The sequence below is a fragment of the Chiloscyllium plagiosum genome, unplaced genomic scaffold (genome assembly GCF_037043375.1).
Source record: "Chiloscyllium plagiosum isolate Xiang-an unplaced genomic scaffold, Cpla_swu_hap1 HiC_scaffold_6, whole genome shotgun sequence".
Taxonomy (NCBI): domain Eukaryota; kingdom Metazoa; phylum Chordata; class Chondrichthyes; order Orectolobiformes; family Hemiscylliidae; genus Chiloscyllium; species Chiloscyllium plagiosum.
The window spans coordinates 111597633-111623390 of NW_028270144.1; the positions used below are offsets into that span (position 1 = coordinate 111597633).

A 25758-nucleotide genomic window follows, 5' to 3' on the forward strand; every position below is an offset into this window, starting at 1 on the left:
AGACCGCAATTTCCCTTCCCACGTGGTTAAAGATGCCCTCCAACGCATCTCATCCACATCCCGCACCTCCGCCCTCAGACCCAACCCCTCCAACCGCAACAAGGACAGAACGCCCCTGGTGCTCACCTTCCACCCTACCAACCTTCGCATAAACCAAATCATCCGCCGACATTTCCGCCACCTCCAAACAGACCCCACCACCAGGGATATATTTCCCTCCCCACCCCGCTCCGCCTTCCGCAAAGACCGTTCCCTCCGTGACTACCTGGTCAGGTCCACGCCCCCCTACGACCCACCCTCCCATCCTGGCACTTTCCCCTGCCACCGCAGGAACTGTAAAACCTGTGCCCACACCTCCTCCCTCACCTCCATCCAAGGCCCTAAAGGAGCCTTCCACATCCATCAAAGTTTTACCTGCACATCCACTAATATCATCTATTGTATCCGTTGCTCCCGATGCGGTCTCCTCTACATTGGGGAGACTGGACGCCTCCTAGCAGAGCGCTTTAGGGAACATCTCAGAGACACCCGCATCAATCAACCAAATCGCCCAGTGGCTCAACATTTCAACTCCCCCTCCCACTCTGCCGAGGATATGGAGGTGCTGGGCCTCCTCCACCACCGCTCCCTCACCACCAGACGCCTGGAGGAAGAACGCCTCATCTTCCGCCTCGGAACACTTCAACCGCAGGGCATCAATGTGGATTTCAACAGTTTCCTCATTTCCCCTTCCCCCACCTCATCCTAGTTTCTAACCTCCAGTAACTCGACCTGTCCGGACTTGTCCGACCTGCCCAGCTCCTTTTCCACCTATCCACTCCACCCTCTCTTCCCTGACCTATCACCTTCATCTCCTTCCCCACTACCTATTGTACTCTATGCTACTCTCTCCCCACCCCCACCCTCCTCTCGCTTATCTCTCCATGCTTCAGGCTCTCTGCCTTTATTCCTGATGAAGGGCTTTTGCCCGAAACGTCGATTTTGCCTGTCCTCGGATGCTGCCTGAATTGCTGTGCTCTTCCAGCACCACTAATCCAGAATCCATTTGATGCTCTCACCCACTTTAAGAAATTCCAGTTTTCAGTCCCTGTTGGATTAAACAAAAAAGGCTACCTTAATGCCACAGCCACCCTGCCACAGAGCAAGCTGCTCCCTTTATTTAGTAATGGTTTTTCTTGGTTTTATTTGAGGGGATTGAGTGAAGCTTCAAACTTCCCAGAAAAAGACAGATTGCTGTATTGGAGCAACCATGTTTCAATTTTATACAGTGAAACATCGAAGTTGAATTTTAGTTCGCAGTCTCACAAATTGATAGGTGTCACATGTCAGTTTGCAATGGAAACTGAACAAAAATCTCATGTCTGGCACTGACATTCCTACTGCAATAGTGTAATCAGCAGTTGCTCCAGGTACGATTTTTGATTCTGAGCTCTGTTCACGCCTGTGCTTTTTACAACCCAGGTTGGAGGAGTACACGAAATCTCTCCATAGTCTCATTAATCTACCGACTACAACGCAAATGTAAATGTTTCACTCAGATCAAAAAATGGCCAGATAGATAAGGTAACTACATTACGTTTAGAATGAAAAGGTAAAGTCACCATTGGTGACTACTCTCTCACTGGAGAGAGATGACTGGTGGTGGTTTAACCTAAAGGTCATCACACCTCAAGCAAGGGGAGAGATTGAGAGGGAGATTGCTCTGAGGTTACTACAATGACTCTCTTGAGAGAGCAGCCCTAAGGTCCATTATGACAATGGTGGCCTGGCTTGACTAGAATAAAAAGATCATTTTTAAAACATTCTTAATTAATAAACAACAAAATTGTAGGCTTTTGATGAAAACAAGATTTGATTTATTGTTGTCACATGTATCTAAGTACAGTGACACATTTCGTTTTGTGAGCAGTGCAGGCAGATCATAGGAAACAGGGACATACAGACCGTAGGGAGTTTAGACAGAACAAGCAGACAATTTGACTTATTTGACAAAGATGTAAAGCTAATTAATGGACAGTTTGAAATATGAAAGTATCAATATATCACATTCTTAATAGCCTGTACTTGTATATAATTGTGCTTTTTGATACAACGAGGTGTCCTCTCAACTTTTACTTAATGAGAAAATATGGTTCATCCAATCAAGTTATATCTGATGGAAGATACAGACTAGTGAGACAAAAGTGAATCATTGGACCTAAGCAAAGTTATTCAGGTTCCATATGTCTGCCCATTCCCCAGAGGGTCACCAAATGGGTGTGCTTAGACTCGCTGACCTCAATATGACTGGGCAGAGTGGGAAGAGTTCGAAAGAGCCTGATGGTAAGTGTTGCAAGGCCAAGAACGCATAATCATGCTCGTGCCATGTTTAGACCAAGGAATGTGGATTCTTCCCTGATGCCCAACCCAGATGGGCAGCCTGGTTGGCAGGCAGGAGCAGAAGTTTGCAGAGGGAAAGATGGGTCTTAGGGGAGCAGTCCCTGAGAGTATAGAGAGCCATTAGCTGCAAACTGGAGGGTGAGGGGCAGTTTACCCAATATTAAATATGAGGAAGGTTGTGGTCTATTATATATGTGGAAATTCTATGGCAATTCTCTGCTTGGATAGGACAGATCCTTGGAGATATGGCATATTAAACACCTAGCTTTTTTTACATTGGTAGTTCAGTAAAGATATGTTACATCAGCTTTTCCCTTCCCTATGAGGTGGAGACCTATGGTTGAGTGTTGAGTCAACCAGCAACAATAGAAGACGAAATGACTTCATGCAGAGCTCTTCTGTTGTTCTATGTGAGGAGGCATTGAGAAAGTGAAGGTCATGACGCAGAGCAATACCCAATTGTAAAATGATATGGAGAAGATGGGGCTAATTGGGGCTAATCAAGGAATGCTGCTATTAAATCCTGGTTTAAAATCCTGTTGTAAGGTTGGACGGGGCAAGGGAAGGATGACAAGGGAAAGTAGTGCCACTGCTTTGAGTGAAAAGGGTGCAACATGCATTTATATATAGCTTCTCACAACCACTATGCATCACCAATCACTTTACAGCTAATTATGTACTTTCTGAAGTAAAATCCTTGTGATAATTGTAGGAAGTGCTGCAGCTAATTTGTACACAGTAACTCCCAGAACTGCAATATGATAATGACCACAGAATTTGTTTTCTGAGATATTGATGCAGGGATAAAATACTGGCCAGTACATAGGAATGCCTTCTTTGTTCTTCCTTGAAATAGTTCCATGGGACCTTTCTCGATCAACCAAGAGGACAGTTTTTTATACCTAGATTTAAATGTCACCCAAATCCAATGGCACAGCATTAGTGACATGACCTTTATGCCTATATCCTAAAAAAAGTTTGACTTGAACTTGGAAAATTCTAAATCAAAAGCAGAAGTTGCTAAAACTGGGCCCCAGCTAACTTGACTGCATGTAACAAATCAAATCAACACTTTCGCAACATAAATTACATTTTAAATATAAAGGAATTATCAAGAGACACAATCCCATATGGAGACCTCCTTCTGATTTGACATGAATAAAATGTTGTGATTAAAATATTGCAGCAGCATCTATTCAAGACGCTTGGGAGCAATCTAAGATCAGATATCTTATTTTTAAAGTGATGTAGATCATAGGGCTATAGAGATATATAGCCCAGGATGAGGCTATTCAACCTATTGGAAAAAAGAGCATAATCCCATTTCCATTTTCTCTGTAAGGGTGTTCAGCAATAGTATAATTGGACAACTAGACACTGTTCTTTGTTACTTGAATCGAGTCCAAAAAGCTGTGTTACCTGCCTGGTGCCAGAGTTCAGGAAACTGGAGTAGGGAGGGGGAAGATCCAGTTATCTTGGTCCATGTAGATACCAAAGATACAGATAGAACGAGGAACGAGGTTCTGCTGAAGGAATATGAACAGTTCGAGAGATTGAATTGCCTATTCCTGCTACGATCCTCGTTCTTATCTTGAAATTAGGAACATCTTGTTGCATATTCTACGCATTTGCCCAGCAGCATGGTAGCTCACTGGGCAGCAGCGAATTAACAATTAAGGTGGATATAATTTGTTAAATTCTTCATCAATGTTTGGCTTTCTATTTGAGGAAAATCTGCAAATGAGCTAGAGATCAAGAATTCTTGACATGGAAGTCAGAGCAGATGCACGTCTGCAGGCTTCAGTCAAGTTAAGCCTGGTAGCTTTTGTTCAGGGGGTCCTGGCACAGGAAATCAAGGGCAGCCTCTGATACCTTGGACATGGACAATAAGCTGCTTGGGGAATCAGAGTAAGGATACTCTCCACATAGAGAAGAGGAGGCAAAAGTTAGATAGACTATCATCCATCCCTATGCCCCATTTGTGGGCTATTTTTTCTCATGAAAAGAGACAAATGCGGCCGTCAAGGGAGCTGAAAATGGGTGGCATAGCTATTATTTTTGGTGCAGATGGAGAAGTGACCAGACTGAGTAAGTAGGCAGTATGCAATGCATGCAGGTTTAGTGGGCTGGGGATTGGGGCGGGTGAGAAAAGATGGTGCAAGCAATAAGGAGAGTGGTAAAGCATGAGCCTTGGTGTGAGGTGAGGACAGCAGCAGTGACAGATCATGTGTGCGGTGACAGAGTGCAGGCGACGCTGACCTACTTCCTATATTGCTGGGCATTCTTCCAGATAGCTGAGACTGCATTGCCTTAGCTGGCAATCTTACACCAGGTCTGGTGGCATGTCCTACTCCACTGACACAGGAAGAGAACAAGCTGTCTGTGCATCATGTCATCCAGAGGTCGCTGTTGGCAAAGATAGGATGACAAATTTTCCTGTCTCTCTTGCCTGGGGCAGATGTCACAAACAGAGCAAGGCAGTCCGGTACTGATAATCCGAGTCCGCAAGCACAATGGCTTCTAAAGATGGCACCAGTGTCAGGAATATCAGTCAATTCCAGGATAAGAGGCAAATTGTCCTGGGAGCAAGAATTGAATGTAAGGGATGCCGTAAGGATGGATAGGTTGAGGTGACTTTGGGAAGATACTGCGAAAAGACCTCCAAAACAAAAACAGATACAACTCGCACTCAGCCGATAAAATGTAACAAACGCTGCAGAGAAACAAACTGATAACTTAAAATTGACTCACTAATGGACCTGTCACATGGCCCTCCAGTCTTTCGAGTATTTTAATCTATGTTGCTTGGATCTTGGACAGTTTGCTGAGAATCAGAGGAACACGAGTAGGCTTGCTCCGCCATTTAATACAATAATGGTTGGTCAAGCACTTCAATGTCTTTTAATCACACCATTCCCATAAACCCTCATGCGATTATGAATCAAAGATTTATCAAAAAGCTCAAAAACTGAACAATCCACTAGGGTAGAGAATATTGAGCCTGTCTACAACCCAGTCAAAGCGAGCAGTACCACAGGCTGATGGCTAAGTTTGCCTCAAATCAAAATCAGAACAGATATTCTGCCTTCAGGCATCTGGATGTGTCTTAACTTTTAATCCCGAATAAAGGGACCATCACGGCAATTCATATGAACTAACACCTACACATTTTGTTTTAACATTCATAGCTGTAAAACTCTTTTTTGTTTGTGAAATCATAAAGATCACCTTGAGTTTGAATGTGAATAAATAACCCTCTTCATTTTAACCAAGGAGAGAGCTTGCTGTACATGATTTTTTAAAAAGTTGACTTCACAAGTGATGTTTGGGAAATACACAACTGTCTATTCAAAATTAAACCAGGTTAAATCTGCTTATTGAAACAAGCGATTTGAATGCGAGACAAAAATACGAAAGAACTGTGGATGCTGGAAATCAGAAACAAAAACAGAAATTGCTGGAAAAACTGAAGACAGATTCGGAAGAAGGGTCGCTGGACTCAAAATGTTAAAGTCTGCTTTCTCTCCACAAATGCTGCCAGACCTTCTAGGTTTTCTCAACAATTTCTGATTTTGATTTGAACACAAGGATAACCTTAAAAACATCAAGCAGAAATTCTTTATTCCACTGGCATCATATCAGTACAAACAAGAGACATTAAGGACAAGCAAGAACTATTTACACCATATATATGGAGTGACCATGTGGGTATCTGTGGGTTGAGGAACGCCTTTGTCTGTCTATTCCCCCTTCCAGTCAGCTCTCTCTGCTACAAAGAGAGTCCCTTTCTCTTCCAGTGAGACTCCAGCTGCCCCCTTTCACCATCCAGCTGCCAGCTGGTAGAGGTCCCAGAAAATTGCTCAGTTCCCTGGCTGAGCGTTGCCATCACCGTTGCCACCTGCTGTTGGAGACAGAGGGTGAGGAGAAAGAAAGAAATCAGTGTTTTTCTCCTTCTCTTCACTGTCTGCAACACTGTGTCTCCCTCCTTTTTTCCAAAGAAAACAACTCCAGTTTCTCTAATGTTCCCCCATTGCTAAAGTTCTCCAATCCTAGCAATATGATCACCAGCCTTTCCTTTCCCCTCTCTAGTGTGATTACTACCTTCTTATGATATTATCAGAACTGTATCCAGCCTTCTAGCTGGAACCGAACAAATGTTTTATGCACTTTGTTTATCTTCCTCATTCATTTTTAAATGCATTCAGTGGCAGATCCAGGTGCAATGTTTTGGAATAGACTTTAGACTCAACCATGGAACTGAAACAGTGAACAGGAAGACTTGTTCCATTGCTTCTGAATTATCATAAAAGGGAGCCCTTGTGGAAGTGTGAATAAATTATTAATACTGACATCAACCCACTCTTCAATAGGTAATGGCACTTTACTGTTTTACAAATAAACCAGGGGCACACCATGACACAGAAGGTACACCCAAAAGTAAAATGACCACTAAAATCTCTTAACCTACTTTGAATCAGTTGCAACTGATTGGGGTGTTGTCAGTCACTGATTAATTTTTTTTTAATTTTGTGAAATATCTTATCATTTGCCTCCATTGTACTCTGGTCCAGTCAGCAGGTTGAATCTTTGTGATGGGTTTGAGGAGTGGGGAAGGGGGTGTTTTGAGGGGGTGGGGTTCTGGTGGTTATGACATTGGACAGCTGTCTGGAAATTTCTCTACTTGGCTGAAGCCCACAAAAGTGAAAACTCAGAATTTCCTGGCTTGGTATTTGAGGGTTAGACTGCTCAGCAGCGAATAAAATCAATGCTGTTGTTTTACAATAGCTTTACTACACCTGCCAAAATTTAAGTAGCCTTATATATTTTTCATAGAAATGAGCCTTTTCCCATTTAAAGGCCAGCTTGAATATATCTTCAGGTGGGCTTCGATGGGGGCTGGTGGATGGGGGATGGTGGATGATGAAAGCAGGGTGAAGGGGAGGAATTTTCCTAACCTTCAGGTGGTACCTAGTTTTTGGTGCAATTTTGGCTATGAATGAAGTTTTTGCATCTCACCCACTCCCTTCAAATGCTTTGCTTATGGAGGCACCTATGATTGAACAGATGCTATCATTTTCATATGACTTGGATTTACAACAGTGCCTTTCAAGTCTTTGCAATGATCCAAGGCATTAAAGCTGGAGAATTCATACCTGCTGCAGTATAAAATAGAAGCTCACTTTTGTGTAAATGCTAGAGAGCTGTGGATGTCAGCAGGTCTCCAGAGGGAAAGGCATGAACACACATACACACACACACAGCATTGCTTAAAATATAAGGGGGTCACCTATTTAAGACAAGCTTGAGGTGATTTTCTTCTCTCTGAGGCTCATAAGAGTTTGGAACAATCTCTTTCTCAAAAAGATGGGGAAAGTGGAGCTTTTGAATATTTAAAAGGCCAAGTGAATATATTATTAATAAGCAAAAGGATGAAAGGTTATTGAGGCTAGCCAGGTATGTGGAATAATCAGCCTTGAACTTATTAAATGGTAGAACATGGTCAATATGTACAAAAATATATAAATTTCTATGTAATGACATGAACGCTTCTGTTAAAAACTCAATATGGTTTGTGATATACTTATTCAAGTACATCCAAAAAACACAGCAGCACTCCCTCAATAGTGCATGATGTCAACAGCTTAACTTGGGTGGTGTGGTGTCTCAGTGGTTAGCACTGCTGTCTCACTGTGTCAGGGACCCAGGTTTGATTCCAGCCTTGGGCAACTGTCCATGTGGAGTTTGCACATTCTTGCCCGGGTGGGTCTGCGTGGGTTTCCTCCAGGTGCTCCATTATCCTTCCACAGTCCAAAGATGTGCAGGTTAGGTGAATTGGCCATGTTAAATTGCCCACAATGTCCAGGGATGTGTAGGCTTGGTGCATTAGTCAGGGGAAATGTAGAGTAATAGGGGTAGGGTCTGGGTGGAATATTTTTCAGAAGTTCGGTGTGGACTTGTTGGGCCAAATGGCCTGTTTCCACATTGTAGGGATTCTCTGAAATTTTGTGCTCAAATTGTTGCATTGGAATTTGAGCTCCCATATTTCTGACTCAGAGGCAAGAATGCTACCAACTGGGTTTCAGTTGACCTTATATGGTGAAGTGTTAGGCTGTTGCCTGTGGAATTTGAGGTGGTGTTGTCAGACTGAAGCCATATTACTGTGCAGTTCTCTATTGAGACCTGCTCATATCTGTATTACAGACACAACAGCAGGCTTGAACTCACAGTGTAAGGTGAACTCACATCTCTTACTTCCAGTGTATTCTTATTGATTTTGCTGCAGTTTTATACTATATGACTGGGATTGATGCAAAAATTGAAAAATGCACCGAAACACACTGCATAGCATGATTACTAAAATGTTTGTGCTGTGACTTAGCACCTGAATAAATTATTTCTGATTGTGTGATGTTGATCTCTTTAATGTGAGTAATCTTTCTTATGGTGGATTAAAGCAGATATTTTGATACTCATCAGAGATGCCATCTTTTAAATCAAGTGATACATTGAGGCTCCCTCCTCATTTTATGATGGGGGGCTGTTAAGACTTCATGGCACTATTCGAAGAACAGCAGGAGAATGCTCACAAGTGTTCTGTCCAAATAATTATCCATCAACCAACATCAATAGATTATTTGGTTATTACTACATTGCTGTTTATGTGAGTAAGCTGTGTGCACGTTGGCTACCGTATTTCCTGTATGAGTGGACAGCAGTGTGTGACAAAACAAAACTGCAAAGAAAATGGCTCAGGTTAAAGCATTACCAAAGGGTGAACTATGGACTTGTCTTGGGATGGAATTTGAAAGAATGAACGAATAATTGATTGAATTTCTCACATTATAACACTCAAGCTGTAAAGCACTTCTGGATGTCTTGAGTTCATGATAGGTACTACATGAATGCAATATTTCCTTTTTAACATTATGAATGCCAATCCGATAGGACAATTGTCACTGTTCATTGTTGTTCTCTGAGCCTATATATAAAACTCTATTGATTGTTCACAAAATGATGAGAAAACATCTGTCTGCTAAATTAAACACATGATTTACCTAATTGCTATACAGTACTATTAACAAAATGTAATTGTCCATTAACTAATGTCTATAATTATACCAAACTAGTGAAGTCTTTTCCATAATTAAAAATAAATGCATCTTGTGCCTTAAAAGTTCCAACAAGACAGAAAAAAAATCAAAGTGTGATAGAGGTGAATATGATCTGAGTGATCAAATTAACTGCTAATCATTGTAAAAATATTCATTATAGTTTAATTAACATGAGCATGCAGAACTGCATTAAAGCGTGTAAAGCATTTTTCTTTTATGACACTCTAGTCATTACTTGGAAAATAATTTGCTACAGGGTCATCTTGTACTTGAAGTGATAAGGACACAAACCCTGGGGTTTGCCTGCTTACAACCACAGTGTCAGCAGGAGACTGGTGGGGGAACCCATTATTTCTCTGAGAACTCTGCTTCCTTCCTGTCAAGGAAAAGATGCTCACAGAATTTCTGGGCTAAGATCTTTTAACAGGAGAATCCTGGTTTGCTGTGTTCTTCCAGCCTCCTGCCTGTTTACTTAAGATCATTTAGCAAGCAGAAAAGGATGAGAGGCTCATTTCTCTTGAATCAACCGTCCTTTTCTGAGTGTTTTTCATTATGCTGCACAACCCTTTCCTTACACAGGAATGACACCTAATTCTCTCAAGCCATTTTCATTGCCTGCTTCAAAGGATCCTGAGCACACCATTTTGTAATAATTAAATCCTTTCTAATCAAAATCTCATTAATTGAAGTTGTGGAATTGTCCCAAATCTTAAAGCTAAAATATAAATTCCTTAATTGCTCCTTACATAAAATGCTGCTTTTCAAGGAATATCAATATTATAGTTTCTCTCTGTTTCAAATGACAGCTTATAAACAAACCCTGATATACCACTGATCCTTATATCTTCTCAACTATGTAATCATTGTGATATCATATTATGCTTTTACCTTATCAAATTTTCTGCCAATTTTCTTCCTTTGCTTTAACTTCCTTCGATAGTATTTTGCTCAAGTGGCCAATATACATGTCCACCTCTCACACAGAGCAAGAGAAAACAATCAGAGCACATTGAACACCATGACTAAGCTTCATCTGCCTCAGGGAATTTAGTAACCTGAACATCTTCAGACAGTGGGAGGAAACTGGGACACTTGGAGGAACAGATATGGGACAAATGTGTAAACCCCATATGGACAGTCACCTGAGGGTGGGATCGAACCTTGGTGCTAACCATTGAGCCACCATGTCACCCATAAGACAACTCCTCAATCCCATGAATCAGTCCAAAGAGCCATCATTACACATGAACCAGAGCAACTATAACCTTTTTTAGGTAAGGTGACTAAAACTGTTCACAGAAATCTAAGGGTGGTAAAACAGACTACCTTACACATATGCTCCAAATCCTTTATAATAAAGGCTAAAATCTCATTTGTTTTCCTAATTGCTTGCTTTATCTGCTTGTTAACTTTCTGTGATTATGTTCTCCAGGTACTTGCAACTAAACTCACTGTGGATCCGTTGCTGTCACATCAGTGGAGAACTGCGATCTTGCTGCAGATCAGAAAGCAAATGAATAATATTTCTGGTTGCAGAATAAATTTCTAGGAATATCAGGAGACCTGCTGTTCATTTATTCCATGCAACTCACTTATTTTTCAATTTCCTATTGCCATAACAGTGTGGAATAAAACACAGAAATCGAGTGTGAGGTTAAGATGGTGAAGCAATTGGGTAGAATGACAAAGACCCTTGTTCATTGAAAGCAAGAAGAATAACAGGCATAAGTTTCCCAAGCATGCTTTCAAGAATTAAAATCAAAATAAGAAATATACACAAATGTTTAATTAAGTTTTTGACAATGCCATGAATGATGATCACTTTCTTACAATGAGAAAGATCTCAGGGACCCCTGTTTCCAGCAAAATTGAAGCAAATATGCATTACAAACATGAGACTGGAATGGGAGTAGGCCATTCAGCCACTTGGGTATGCTCTGCTAATCAATAGGAACATGGCTGATCGGACATTCATCTCCACTGTCCTGCCCTTTCCCCATAATCCTTGATTCCTCCACTAGTCAAGAATCTAATGATCTCAATCCTAAATATATACAAGGACTCTGCCCCCACAGCTCTGTTGTACCAAACATAGAACTGCTGGGTAATGTGAAGACTTTGCTAATTGATTACTTTGAAAATCATTTTTAGCCTTTTGTATTTAAGACAGAGGTCCAATGGTACTGCCATTGGACTAGCAATCCAGAATTTCAAGCTATTGCACTGGGGTCATGGATTCAAATTACAATATGGTGGTTTGTGGAGTCTAAATTCAATTAAGAAATGTGATATTGAAAGCTGTTCTCAGTCATTGTATGCACTGAGTAATGTCCAATATCCTGAAGCCCCAAGTGCAATGATTGAATTTACTGAGTCCAGCCCCCCTTTAAGAGACACAACACCCTTTGAATATACTGTCTTGGAATTCTTGCCACAAATGGTCTTAAAGGTGAGTGCCCGCTTGATAAGATTGGCATTCAATCTGCCAAACATATGTCAATAATTCCCTCAGTCATATAGCTTGTTCATGATGTCATTTTGGTGGGCTACTTGCACTGATCCTGCAGTCCACTCATTTTTTTCCTAATGATTATAATTGTGAACCTGGGATGAGAAGAATTTGTTTGTACCGTTAAGCTGTAGCAAATTATAAAATCATTCACTTTTTTGTATTCTTTCATAGGATGTTGGTGTCACAGGCAAGGCCAACATTTGTTGCCCATACCCAACTGGCCATGAACTGAATGATTTGCTAGGCCACTTTAGAGGACAATTAAGAGTCAACCATGTTAAATTTGGAATCACATGTAGGCTAGACGAAGTAAAGACAGCAGATTTCTTCCAGTAAAAGAAATCAGTGAATTAGATGGGTTTTACATCAATGGATAATACTTTCCTTGGTCTGTTAACAATCCGGGTAATGACATTAATCACTCCCTTCATCGTGCATTGTAGAATATTTAAAACGTACCACTGATTTATTACCTTAATGACTTATCACTTTAGCAAACTCCAAAATTGTTTTTTAAACGCACAGCAGACCAAAATGCCACAGGTGTTAAAAGTTCTGTTGCTTACTAATTTACAACCTGCAGGAAGTGGGCAATGTACTGAAATATCTTGACTGCATGCTGCATCTTATATTCAATTGATTCACTTGTCGTATACATTGTAGCAACAACATTTGATTGGTATTTAAGGATGTGATCCTGCATTGGTAACTACTCTCAATGTTTAGAGAAGAGGGCAGAGATTATGATTGGGTGCCACCCTAAGAATAGGGAAACCAGGAGCTCATTGTTGATCATGTGGGGTGTTTGAATCCCTTCCTATGCTGTGTAACAGAAGGAAATACTGCACTCAGGTTCTCATAAACAACACTGGATATGCTACCGACAGAGGTTCACACCAGGAAGGACATGCCTTTTTCATACAAATTGAGATCAAGATACCAGAAGCAGCCTCTCTCAATGAGCCTGGTGAGTTTGGAAAATCAATTGGCATCACTCAAGCAACAGTGTGTTTGTAGAAGAGCTCATGCATTTGCCAAATTGATAAGTCATCAAGGTAAGAATTGGACCAATAGTTTCAATGTTCTACAATGCAGGATGAAGGCAGTGATTAATGAGGTCACCAGCACTGTTAACACAAATGAATTTTGTTTCAGTTTGCAGAGTAAGGAATTGAACCAGTGAGATACTCATCCCTCGCATTTCTAATGACAAAGTATTATGATAGTTTTCCTTCCACTAATTATTCCTTGCCTTTACCCAATAGTTCCCTGCTAAATGATGAATGTTCTTGGAGTCATGCCCCCTCAGGGCAGCATTCCTAAATAACACAATCTACAATGATGAATGAGGGAAACATCTTCCGGTACATTTTGTATGCAGGCCCCTGAACGTTTTCATCTAGTGCCTTCAGTAATGATCCATGTGGTGTCTTGGCTTGGGTTTATCTGAACTATTCAGGAGCAGTGGGATTAGAAGGATATAATTCCTATCTTCAAAAGATTATCTTTAGCCAAGTCAGTAGAGTGGAAAAGTGAAAGGAATTTTGACTCCCACAGAATGACTAAATTGTGACAGCTACCTGGTACTTCTACAGTGGTCAAATACCAATTGCACATTAATGGAAGATAACAGCTTCCTATTATCTTATTGAGATTTTTAGCAGGATTAAAGGATTTAATTGAATAAATTGAAACAAAGCATTTCCTCTTGTGGGAGAGTGCAGAACAAGAAAGAATAACCTTAATATTAGTACTTGGGTGCCCAGTGTATTGACAAAGGATTTTCACACAGACGGTATAATAAATCTGAAACTCTGCTCCAGCAAGCTGTTGAGTATGAGTCAATTGAACATCTCAAAACTATTGTTGATAAATTTTAGTTATGCAGTATTATTATGGATTATGCCACCACTGTGGGTAGATGGAATTAAGGTACAGATCAGCACTGATCAAATTGGATAATGTTACAGGGTGGAGGGACTAAATAGCCTAGTCTTGTGCCTATGCTCCTATTTATAAAAACACCTGAATAGTGTATGGCATTCTAAAAGCACTAAATGTATAGTAAGCAACCACAGAATGGTAAACATTCGCATGTGATTTTCACTAGCCACACATTCTGTTCAGGCTTGCCAGGTAAAGTGGAGTTAAAACTCCTTCCATGCTGTCTTATGCATTGACAAAGAAAAATAATTTGACTGATTGTCCTATTAATGGTATTTTTAATTCAATAATTTCCATTTTAATGTGCCTGGCTATTGGAAAATAAAATCTTAAGAACTTATGATGGCATTGCAACTTGAATCCACACAGGAGAGAAAATTTTGCAGTTGAACTTTCAAAACTGAAATTACCAGCATGTTTTTAGAGACTGAGGAGAGGGTAATGGAAGAAAGGCACTGGTTTATTTCATGATTTTATCGAACTGTATTATACAAAAGTAATCATGTCTTGTAAAATTGCTGAATAGAGAGATGTTGCTAAGCTTTTCATTTTGCATTCATTTGGATGAACATAAGAATGTTAAATGTCAAACAATTGTGACAATTTATATTACAGGAGAAAAAGGGTGCAGACTAATTGGAAAAATAGATTTTAACGGACCAAGGCATCACTGTTGTGTAAACAGGGAAACGTACGCTTCCCAAGCTCCCTGAGAATTCAAAATGCTGCAAGAGCAAATGCACTTTAGGTAAGGAAATTGGTCAGTCCTACTTAATCTGGCCAATATCGGACTCCAGATTGTTAATAAAGTGATTGACTCTCAACTGCTGTCTGAAATAGCCTGAGGCAACTCAGGGTGGGCAACAAATACTGGCCTTATCAGAGATACCCACGTCTCAAAGAATAAACCAGGGACTGATCATATAGTAGTGAGTGAATGTGTGTTTTTTTTCTCATGACAATATAGATGTGTTTGTATTGATTTATGGTAACATTAGGTCGCATGATAGTGATGATTTTGAATTGGTCTTAAAGGTGCAATAATATCTTACAGGAGAACTTGTCTCTCCTGTGAAATTTCTCATTAGTCTTACTGTAATTTTTCAGTATTGATATCAGTCATTAATATGTAGAGTAGTAAAATATGGATGGAGACAATCTCAAATATGTATGACTACATCTCAAAATATAATTACTGAGCAATGGCTAACATTCATAGCATAAGATCAAAATATTAAATTCTATTTTTTTCAGATTTCTCTTCTACAATTAATGAATGGGACAATATGCTTTGTGCTCAAACTCAATAAGAGCTCAAAAAACCCAGAAGCTTCAGTGAACTTAAATTTATAAATTTTCTGTAAGCATTCAGAGCTTGCAATGTAGCATAACGTTCTCTTCTCTTTACTGAACAGTTTACCATTATGGCTATTATATGACATCAATGAACTACCGGATTTCTCCCCAGTGCAGTAGATAAAATATATGACAATATGTATTCATAATTCAAATCTGGGTTAAAGAACATTCAAAATATTGTCAACTAACATTACTTTGCAACTTTGTAAATAGATCACATTACAATGCAATATTTTGGCAGCTCTTGGCTCATCTGAAAAAATGGCTCTGCTTCATTGCTGTACAAAATGACACAATGTGTCCAAGAATGCCCAGCACACAGGTTAAAAGGAATGGAGAATCTGACAAGTGAAGAGCCCAAACTCATTTTCTTTTGAATTTTCTGAGGCAAACAACTTTCAGTCTATCTGTTCATCTATCTATCTGGGATAGATTCCAGGCCAGGGCCCAAAGGAGAGATTACATTATTCTAACCCACTGCACCAATCAGCAGTAAATCAGATTACAAATTACTACATCTTTGAACATTACCTCTTGCATTAACTTCACAGTTTCAAAACATGACATTCAGATGGAAGTTTACAGTTACGCCACTGTAATTTTGAAAAATATGTAGCACAATAAAAAAGACATGATATGATTAATTTTAAATATATTCTGTCCTTGCTCATGTGGATTAAAGAAGGTGCATTGTTGGAGAAACAGACTCTTTTCCTGGACCATCCTCTCTAACATCACAACTGCTGTAAAATGACATGCTGGTTGCTGGAGTAAGTTCTGTGCCAGACATTGAAACATTTCATGCAGTGTCAGAGACAAAGAACTTGTATTTTCTGTTATTTCTCAGATTAAAAATACTGAGTTAGTTACAGAAGACAAAATCAATAATGTAATGATAATATTATAGAACTGGTTACATTACTACACCTTCTACAATTCATTTAAAAGGTATTGCAAGACAAATTTCCCTTAAAAAGAAATGAAAATAAAGAACTATTTTTATATGGTGTGTTTCATGATCCCAGAATGTCCCAAAGTACTTTATATCCACTGAAGGGCTTTTTAAGTGTGGTCATTATTTTAGATTTGGAAACATGGCAACTAATGTTTGCACATCAGGGTCTGAAAGATTCATATGCATAAATGAAATAATGACTAGATATTGTTTTATAAGAACACATGAGTTGAAATGGTGCAGACATTAGGGAGATTCCCTCACTGTTCTTCCAAGTAGTCCCATGGGATCTTTTGTTTCTACCTAAGAAGGCAATCAGTGCCTCACTTGTTTGTCCCATTCAAAAGACAGGAGCTCTGACAGTGTAACCTTACCCCAGAAGATCAATTCATTGCTGTTCAGCTGTGAAGTATAAGACATCGCGGTTCCACAACTAACAATTTACATTCAAATAAAAGTATAATTTCTTTAGGTTTAAATTGTCACAGGGGAAAGTGTGGCTTAATGATTCTACTTTCTATCTGTTTTTTTTCCAATAATTGAGTGATTGATTCAAAGACAACAATCATAGTACTGTTTTAATTTTATATCTAAGCTCAGAAAAACTGAGGAAACCAATGTAACATATCAAATCAGATCACCAGCGATGAGGAGAAATCAGAAGCTCACCATAATCATTTAAAAGCAATAGAACAAGCACACTGACAAAGGGTCAGTTAGACTCGAAACATCAGCTCTTTTCTCTCCTTACAGATGCTGCCAGACCTGCTGAGATTTTCCAGCGTTTTCTCTTTTGGAGAACATGCACACTATGCAGGCTATCAAATGTCAATTGTATAAGCATTATAGCAAGAAGACATTAATATGATGTTACATCAAGGTATGACCATCATAAGATCTGTACATTTAAAATCATATGATTTGCTTTTGAATCAAAAGTATCAGAGAAAAGGAAAAACATGTTATCTAGATCTCTCTCCAGGCCTGTTTTCTACTTGTTAGAGCAGTAGAACTCAATGGAAGGCATGGGGCCTGCTCAGACATATTAAAATCCCAAGGTAGTATATTATGGACTGATATATTCCACTGATGTTACCCAATTTTTATGGAGTTACTTTCACGGTACAAAATAAATTGCTGAGCCTTCACATACTTTGTTTCTATTTCTGCTTTCACAGTGGTAGATTTTCCTGATTTTAACAAAGACCATACAGTAAATCAATCTGTGCAACAGCTAATTAGCAATACACCAGTCAGTAACTGTGATCTCCAGAGCAGTGTCACAACACCAATGTGATACCAAACTTTCACAGGCATAGTTTTATCTATTGCAAATTGCACCATATGACCAGATGTTATATGGTTGGTGACAGTCAAACTTTGCCAAAAAGGGAAGCAAAAATCTTAATTAAAGACAGCAATGCACAAGCACTTCACTGCGCTTCATCTTAAAATGGCAACATCCAACATTACTTTGCCACTGCATAATCAGAATAGCATATGGATCACACTGAACAAACACCTGAACAGCTTGTGGCCCTGAATAGACATAACAACACCTTTCTTTATTTATTTGATGAAAGTCAACCTAACACACTCTGCAATATCTGGATAGGAAAAGGTTTTCTGCAGTTGATGTTCGAGAAGTCTAGATTCTTGGAGTAGAAAAATCAGTGAGTGCAATCAGTGACATATAGAGTAGAAGGGTACATAGGAACCAGCATAGGAGCTGGATTTCTCTTACTGAGAATCCCTAATGAACTACCAGTGACAGAGGCTTTAAGAGTCACGCTAAAAGCACAGAGTCACCATCAGACGCAGTATAACAAGTAGCTGCAGACACGGAATCAGTGCAGGTAATTAAAAAGTGGTGATTGTAGGGAACTGTATAACTGGATGAGTACTTCTGCAGATGTTATCCAGCATCCTGAATAGTATGAGATTTCAAAAGAAGAATGTTCGGAAAATTGAAGAGAAAATGCAAAAGGTTCTAGAATAGGAGACCAAATTACCGCAGGCATGTGCAAATTATTAATGCAGACAGAACAAGATTCGCACTCTGCGAAGGGCTCTAAGCAGTAAAGTTTTAGATTAAGGAGATGAACTATCTCTTTAATGATGAGCAGTTATCTCCAGATTTTGTCCAGTGCCACATTCATTCTCCAGACAGTGGGAGAAAGTTCCTGATGGAGAGACTGTCAACATGTAATAGCTTCTGAAAACATGGCACCATATTACCTATTTAGAAAGATAAAGTAAAAAGGAGAAGACCTAGTACTTATAGAAGAAAACATAATCACAGTAGGGAAAAGGGCCAAAGCTACCTTCAGGATATAAACAAATCCACATGGATAGAGATAAATGACAATAGAGGACAAATCAGAATGAGAGGTTTAGGCTACAAACCACCTAAAATGAGAAAGGGGAGTAGGAAGTATGAAGTAATACATGAAATAGAAAGAAGTGGGGTGAAGAATGTAAAATCAATAAAATAAAGTAACATCATGAACAAGTTTGTCTATCCTGATATTAATTTGGACATGGAGGTAAGTAAATGGTTTAAGGGAATGGAGTTCCACAATATGTATTTTTAAGTCAATTTGCAAAAAATTGCAACAAGCAAAGATTTCCTCCTGGATCTAGTAATAAAATTGAATAATAGAATAAAAACAGAAAAGGTAAGACATCAGCTGGTCAGTAATGAGCAGAATATCACACTGTAAGAGGATAATACAAAAGGGCGTAAGCATAGTGAAAGGCAAGTTAATAAATTGGAGAAAAGCTAATTTTGAAGGGATGACAATAAAATTTAGGAAAGTAAACTGAGCAAGGAAATTGGCAAACAGCAATGCAGGAAAACAATGGGAAACACTGCGGTTAAGTCAATGAGTATCTTTAAGACAGAAATAGATAGGTTCTGATTACAAAGGGAATTAAAGATAACAGGGAAAAGTTAGGAGAATGGGGTTGAGAGACATATTAGTGATGAATCAAATGGCAGAGTCGACTTGATGGGCTGAATAGCTTAAATCTTATGGTCTTACATCTAAAATAGTGCTTAACATGATGCAGGAAAATATATATCACACTAAAGTGAATGAATAAAGGATATGGTTCTGAAGGGTCAGAATGAGACACTTACTAATTACATAGAGAACAGAAGAGTCCATTTTCCAATGAGTTTTTAACTGTTTCATGTTGTGTCAGAGTTAAATCAACTTCTTGTCAGGATTAGTTTGCACATTTTTGAGTTTTGGATTGGAAACTTGAGTGCCGTCTTGCACTGGGACAGAAATAATCTCTTGATATCCGCAGGCCAAGATGTTGAAAAGGTAAGAAGGAAGACAGAGAGGAACTATCAAATAAAATTATCATGAATCATAAAGCAAAAATTGAAAACATTCAACAGGACATTGATAAATGAAAAGATGGAATAGAAATAGGAATGTTAGGGGAGAGAATGAAGGATACTCGAGTAATGATAAAGAGCTGGCAAAAAAAAATAACTGATTATTTTACTTCGGTGTTAACTAAGCTGATAGAACAGTTAGGCATGACAAGAAATAATGAGATGTGTAATGAGATACATGTATTTAAATTATTTTAAAATGCAAATGTATTGAATGAACTAATCAAACTGAAAGAGGATGAAGTCTTTGGTCTGAATGAATTAGTTCAACATATTTTAAAGGAATCTAGGGAAAGATAGTAGAGACGTTACTACACAGAATTAATAATTCATTAGGAAAAGGTATAATGCCAGAAGACTGGTGAATAGCTAATGTAATTCCTATTTATAAAAAGAGGGACATGCTCAGGGAATTACAGAGCAGTCAGCCTATATCTGGGGTTGAAAATGTAATGGAATCTCCACTATTAGAGAGAATAGAAGAACATTTCAAAAAGAAAATTGCAATGTTAAATAGTCAACATGAATTTCAAAAATGGAAAACATTACTTGACTAACTGTATTGATTTTTGTTGCGGAATAATGGAAAAATAGAAAATGGTTCATTGGTAGATGTAATATATCTGTGCTGTCAAAAAGCCTTCAATATGGTGCTTCTACATAGCTTAATGAATGGGGTCAGAGATTGCAGAATCAGGGACTTACGGCAAAATGTAACTGGTTTCAATATAGAATTTGGAGGGTAAGAGCAAATGACAATTTTGCAATGTGGAAGTAGTTAGGAAGCGGTGATCTACAAGGGTCAGTAGGATCGTTGTTGTTCACTATTTACATAAATAATTCAGACTCTGGAATCAAAATTGCAACTTCTAAATTTGTAGATGACACTGAATGATCACTGAGGGAAATTGCAACAAATTAAGGAGAGCATTAATAAACTTGCAAAAAGTACACATAATTGCAAAATGAGCTTCAACATAACAGTACACTTAGGTATGAAGAAGAGGGTGATGATTTATTACCTGGAAGGTGCAAGTCTATGTGGAGGTGGAGGAACAAGGAGATCTCAGAGTACAAATACATCATTCAGTAAATGTACACAACTTAGCAAGGCCATTATATGATAGCAAACACAGTTCTAGTCAGAATATTATCAAGAGGGTATAGAAGCATTGGCGAGAGTGCAGAGATTTGTAAGAATCATACTTGAACTGCTGGAAATACTTGTCATGAAAAAATGAAAATGTTTGGACCTCTCCTCCTGAATAAAGATGAACTAACTTAGGTCTTAAAAACATGGTAGTACACAGAATCACCTATACATGAAGGGAATGTTTCTGCTTATCTATAGGCCATCAATATAAGATAGCTACCAAGAAATCAAATATGGAACTCAGAAAGAACTCTTTTACTCAAAGAGTGATGAGAATGTGGCACTCTCTACCACAGAGAATGGTTGAAATAAATCAATTATTTTAAGAGGAAGTTTGGGAGACAAGACTGGAAGATTAGGAAGATAGATTTATATGAGAAAAATGGGAGAATGTTCAAGTGTAACATAAATGCCAGAATGGACTGTTTATGTCAAAAGACACAAACCTTTCTTCACTTTATATCCTACACACAATTGGAAACATAGTACCTAGGTCAGACCTTCAGATTCCTGAGCCATTAGGATTATGGATAAATGACTTCCATTCAACTGGAAACTTACACATTCTTTCCAAAAAAAGCAATTAGGAGGGTGGGAAAAGATTTAAACTAATTAGAAAGAGAAAATCATGAAGAAAATAGGTGATGAGATTTTAACTCAGTTGAAATAGGCCTCATGGATCAAGAACCATAAATAATTAACCATTAAAGCACATACCCAAGTTGCTTAACAGTTCATCACTATTCTTTGTTTTCCATCTCAAATCTGATTTCATATCCAAATGGTTACTGTCTATTTAATTCTGTGGGCTTCAGTGTTCATAACAAGTCCGTTATGAATGAATCAGGAAGCAGGATTTCCCTCATTAAGGCTAATGGAATTCTGTAACTTGTAAAGAGGGGCAGAATGTTGGAACTTGCTTTCCATTAGATGTTGGGTTATTTGTATTTTCAACAATGAAAATTTCCAATGTGTTCCAATGGATTTAGAGAAAAGGTTAATAAATAGATTGAGATATAGGTTGCCCAGGATCTGATTGAATAGAAAACAGCTGTGATAGACTGAATGGCATATTCTTAATCCTGTGGTAGTTCTAGGTTGGTTCCATCCAGTATTTCAATATCCCAAGAAATTGACACCAATACTGCTTTCTCCAAATAGTCTGCTAATGACAACTTTGCCAATTGACCCAAATCTAGGGGTCATGAAAAGTGTATGAAAGGGCCAATGATATCTCAGTAGCTCAAACGCTCTTTCATGGAAAATGACCGAAAAACTCATTTCCCTTGATCTTTTAAATCATGCCAAAATGAAATATAAAGTCATATTTTTAATACAAGTTCAATGTAGAATTTGCCAGACTAGATTAATTAGTTTCCATTAAGCTTTAGTGAGTTCCTCGGGCGATTCCGTGAGCCTTATAGACCGGAAAGGCCATAGACTATGTTGGTTGATTTTAGCTGCAATGGGAAGGTTGAGGGAGGGAGCAAAGAGGAAAAGGAGGGATGCAACATGGTCTGACATCACAATGGTGACTAGACTTTCCAAGTGTTTATTTCATTTTCAAATACCCTGACCTCATGAAAAGCATTTTGTAAATGCATGTCCTTCCTTAGTTTTATTTTACAAACTGTCTCCACATCCCTCAGTTCAGAGGTTCAATTGGCCATGACTCCAACTCCTGATTGTCACTCGATGTTCCATACTGGAAGTGCACATTGGATAAGGACAGGACTGAATTAAACTATAATGATGGTGCAGGGAGTCACTCAGTGCTGTAAAGGCACACACATTAATAATAGTGAGGAGGAAATTTCAGGAATGAACCTGCCTATACACCTGCCTCCCCAGCGTCTCAAATTGCCTATAGCACTGAATGCAAATAAATTATTATTTAGAAAAATAATTCAAATGCATTAAAACTGCCAAATCATAATTGTCAGGATTCACAAAGAGGAATAATTACATTTAAAGCATGTTTTCGGTAAGTTTTCTTTGTTGAACAATATTTTAACTTCAAATAGGTTGATTAACAAAAACGATGAACTGCAATATTCCATGGGGCATAATACATATCAAGTTAGATATCAACAGAATTCTAATCTTTAATTTACATTTCACTTTATTGGGGAACTGCAAAGGACCACGTCTTGTTTTCCTATGCTGGAGAATAAGTACACTCAAGGCTGAGATAGAAGGAGAAATTGTTAATCATTGAGGGGAATCAGGAAGAAAAGTGGAGAGGAGGATTGTCAGATCACCATGATCTCGTTGAATGGCGGAGCAGACTCGATGGTCGAAGGGCTACTTCCACTCTTAGATTGATGGTTCTATTAATTAGTTTACATTTTATGCATTGCTGTTGCTGTGTTCAAATGATATGTTTATGTTAAAATTTCTAAGAGCTGAGCTCTGTGAAGTGGACGGTACACTGATTGCATTATGACATCCTCTCCACACCTTCCGTTCTCCAAGAAATTAACACTAATCACTTGCAGATGCATGTTGGAATTCAGCACCTCGGACAGCGAAACGCCATGCATCTCCCTCACAGTAAACTTACACGAGCAGTTCACATGTCCAGAGAGAGAGACTGAGAGATTCGCACGTTCAGCATACCTACCCCTCTGGTTATGGGATTGCACAGCCACGAGTTTTGCATAATCTCGGCGGAGGGGGTAGCCGGCAGATGGCACCAACCCCTGGCTCGCCAATCTACGCGATACTGCTGCTTCCCTGTACAGCCCAACGATCAACCTACAGTCACCGCGTAAAGGGGAGGGGAACTTTCCCCAACAGCGGATCACACGCCTCATCTAAAATGGGGTCCACTATCCTAGAGAGAGGGGGAGCAGACATCCATCTACACCACAACAGCACCATTAAAATCGCCCCATAATTCAGAATATCATGCCTGTGCATCCTCACAGATGTACATGACTAATAACTGAACAGCCAACGTGGGTTAGAGCCGTCCATTGGATGTAGACAAAACAATGATCACTCACCATGTTAACTTCAGACACCTGGTCAATGCTAGCGACATCTATGTTCATCCCGACACTTACTGGTGGACCTGGATTGTGTGGAAACCAGGGGTGGCGAGTTAAGCACTTGCTACACACATGTTTTTGAACATAGCTTGATGGGGAAGGGGAGGGGGATGGAAATTGATAGATTGAGCACAGAATGCATACCTCCAAAATCCGGTCTTAGGCGAATGTCATAGCCCCTCAGCAGATTATCCACTGTCTCCTTCACAAACGACATGTTCCCGGGTTCATTGACGCTGGAAACGAAACACAAAACACAAGGTGGAGGAGAGAAAGTGTTTTTTGCCCATTGCAAACATCACACAGGATCCGCCGCTCGCTTCCACACCGGAGGGGTCTTACCTCTGGGCACAGCAGACCACAGCCACCAACACCACCGGCGCTGACAGAACACCAAAGTATCGCCTTCTCTGATATTTCCACATTCCTCGGTTGTTTGGCGTTGCGATTAGTCCGTGGGTTAAAATAGCAAATGTATGGCACAGTGCGGAATAACCCGCAAATCCCAAAGCATCGGCGGAAATTGCAGACCACACATTCACCCGTCCAGTAACATGGCTCGGAAATGATCACAGGAGAACAACAAACAACATCAAAAAAAAAACCCCACAACAATTTATCTCGGCGCTGTGAGTTATTTCAATGTTCCTTTCTATCTGCACACGACGCAGTTAATTCTTCCGAGTAAAATCTAGTGATGCTTCAAGGATGGATGCATTTTGTCAAAGCACTGTTTCCTAGGCGGTTGCAGCAAGCTATTTTTCCCCACCACCCACTCTCTCTCTCTCTCCCTCTCGATATTCCTCCTCACTCACTCACTCAGTCGAAATTCAGATTTCCACACATTGCCATATTCAGGGGAAAGCTTTTGGGCTGAAGAATTTCTCCCTCCAACACTCACCCACACAACAGACCCAACAACCCTAGGAGTGGGGGCCCCGGGGTGGGGAATAAGGATGGAGACGTGGATAGTGCTCACGACAAACGCATCATTCCCACAGACGCGGCGCTAAGGCAATGGAAACAGCCACAAGGTGGGAACACATCCAGTCTGTTGCCATCCCCAGTTTCCCCACCCCGTAGATTGTGAGAGGAAAAGGGGCTGCCTCGTTCTTTCTTTCTCTCTCTCTATCTACCTATCACCCTACACAGCCAGCTGCCTCCCTCTCTCTGTCCTCGCTGTCTCTGATGCACGCACACGGTTTGGACACGAGTTCCTGGAAATTCAAAGGCTTGGCACACAGCACCAAAAATGTCATGTCTGAGCTGGGGCTATGGGATGAAAATACTCGCCTCCAGCCTCGCCCGTGATTGTAGCGGAGAGCGGATTGACAGCGCCAGTAACCAACCAGGCAGCGAGAGGCGGAGGGGGGTGGTGGGGGGGCTGGTCCAGGGCCGAGAGTCAGTCTCTCCAACCCTGGAGGGCCAGGGTCTGGCTGCCGACCTGATCGGACACCTCAGCCCCGGGAAAAGGGGCGAGCAGGAGGTCTGCAGAGTGGGGGAGACTGAGTTAGATCACTGTCCTCAGCTTGGGGCTTGCATAGCTCCGGTTTAAAAGCAACAACGCTGGTTAAACTTAGCAGGACCGTGGGGAGAGAGGAACAGAGTTAACAATTCGGAGTTTGACTCTCCTTGCCTTCTCCCTGTTTCTCTCTCCACTGAAGCTGCAGCTCAGTTTCCCAAGTGCTCTCTGCTTTTTTTTTAAGCCGGCCAGCATTTGGCAGTGCCACCTTCAGCTGCCAACACACAGCCCAAAGCATCAACCCACCGGTGTTCAAGAAGCGGGCACCCACTATCCTCAATTAACGATTAACAAACAAAAAAACAATAAATTATCTGAACATCCAGCAAGGAATTTGAGTTTAAAACAATTTAATACAAT

The 25758-nt window shown here is 39.9% G+C and overlaps 1 protein-coding gene across 1 annotated transcript in view; it reads right to left on the reverse strand.

Moving 5' to 3' along the window:
* The window catches only part of gabrb3 (gamma-aminobutyric acid type A receptor subunit beta3), a 325048-nt gene extending 299554 nt beyond the window's left edge, over positions 1-25494 (reverse strand). The window contains exons 1-3 of the mRNA XM_043692280.2: positions 24219-25494; positions 24021-24112; positions 23832-23899 (exon numbers count right to left, since the gene is read on the reverse strand). Of these exons, the coding sequence (XP_043548215.1) occupies positions 23832-23899; positions 24021-24112; positions 24219-24301 (243 nt within the window). The 5' untranslated portion in view covers positions 24302-25494. The remainder of the gene's footprint in view (positions 1-23831; positions 23900-24020; positions 24113-24218) is intronic.
* Positions 25495-25758: the final 264 nt, after the last annotated feature.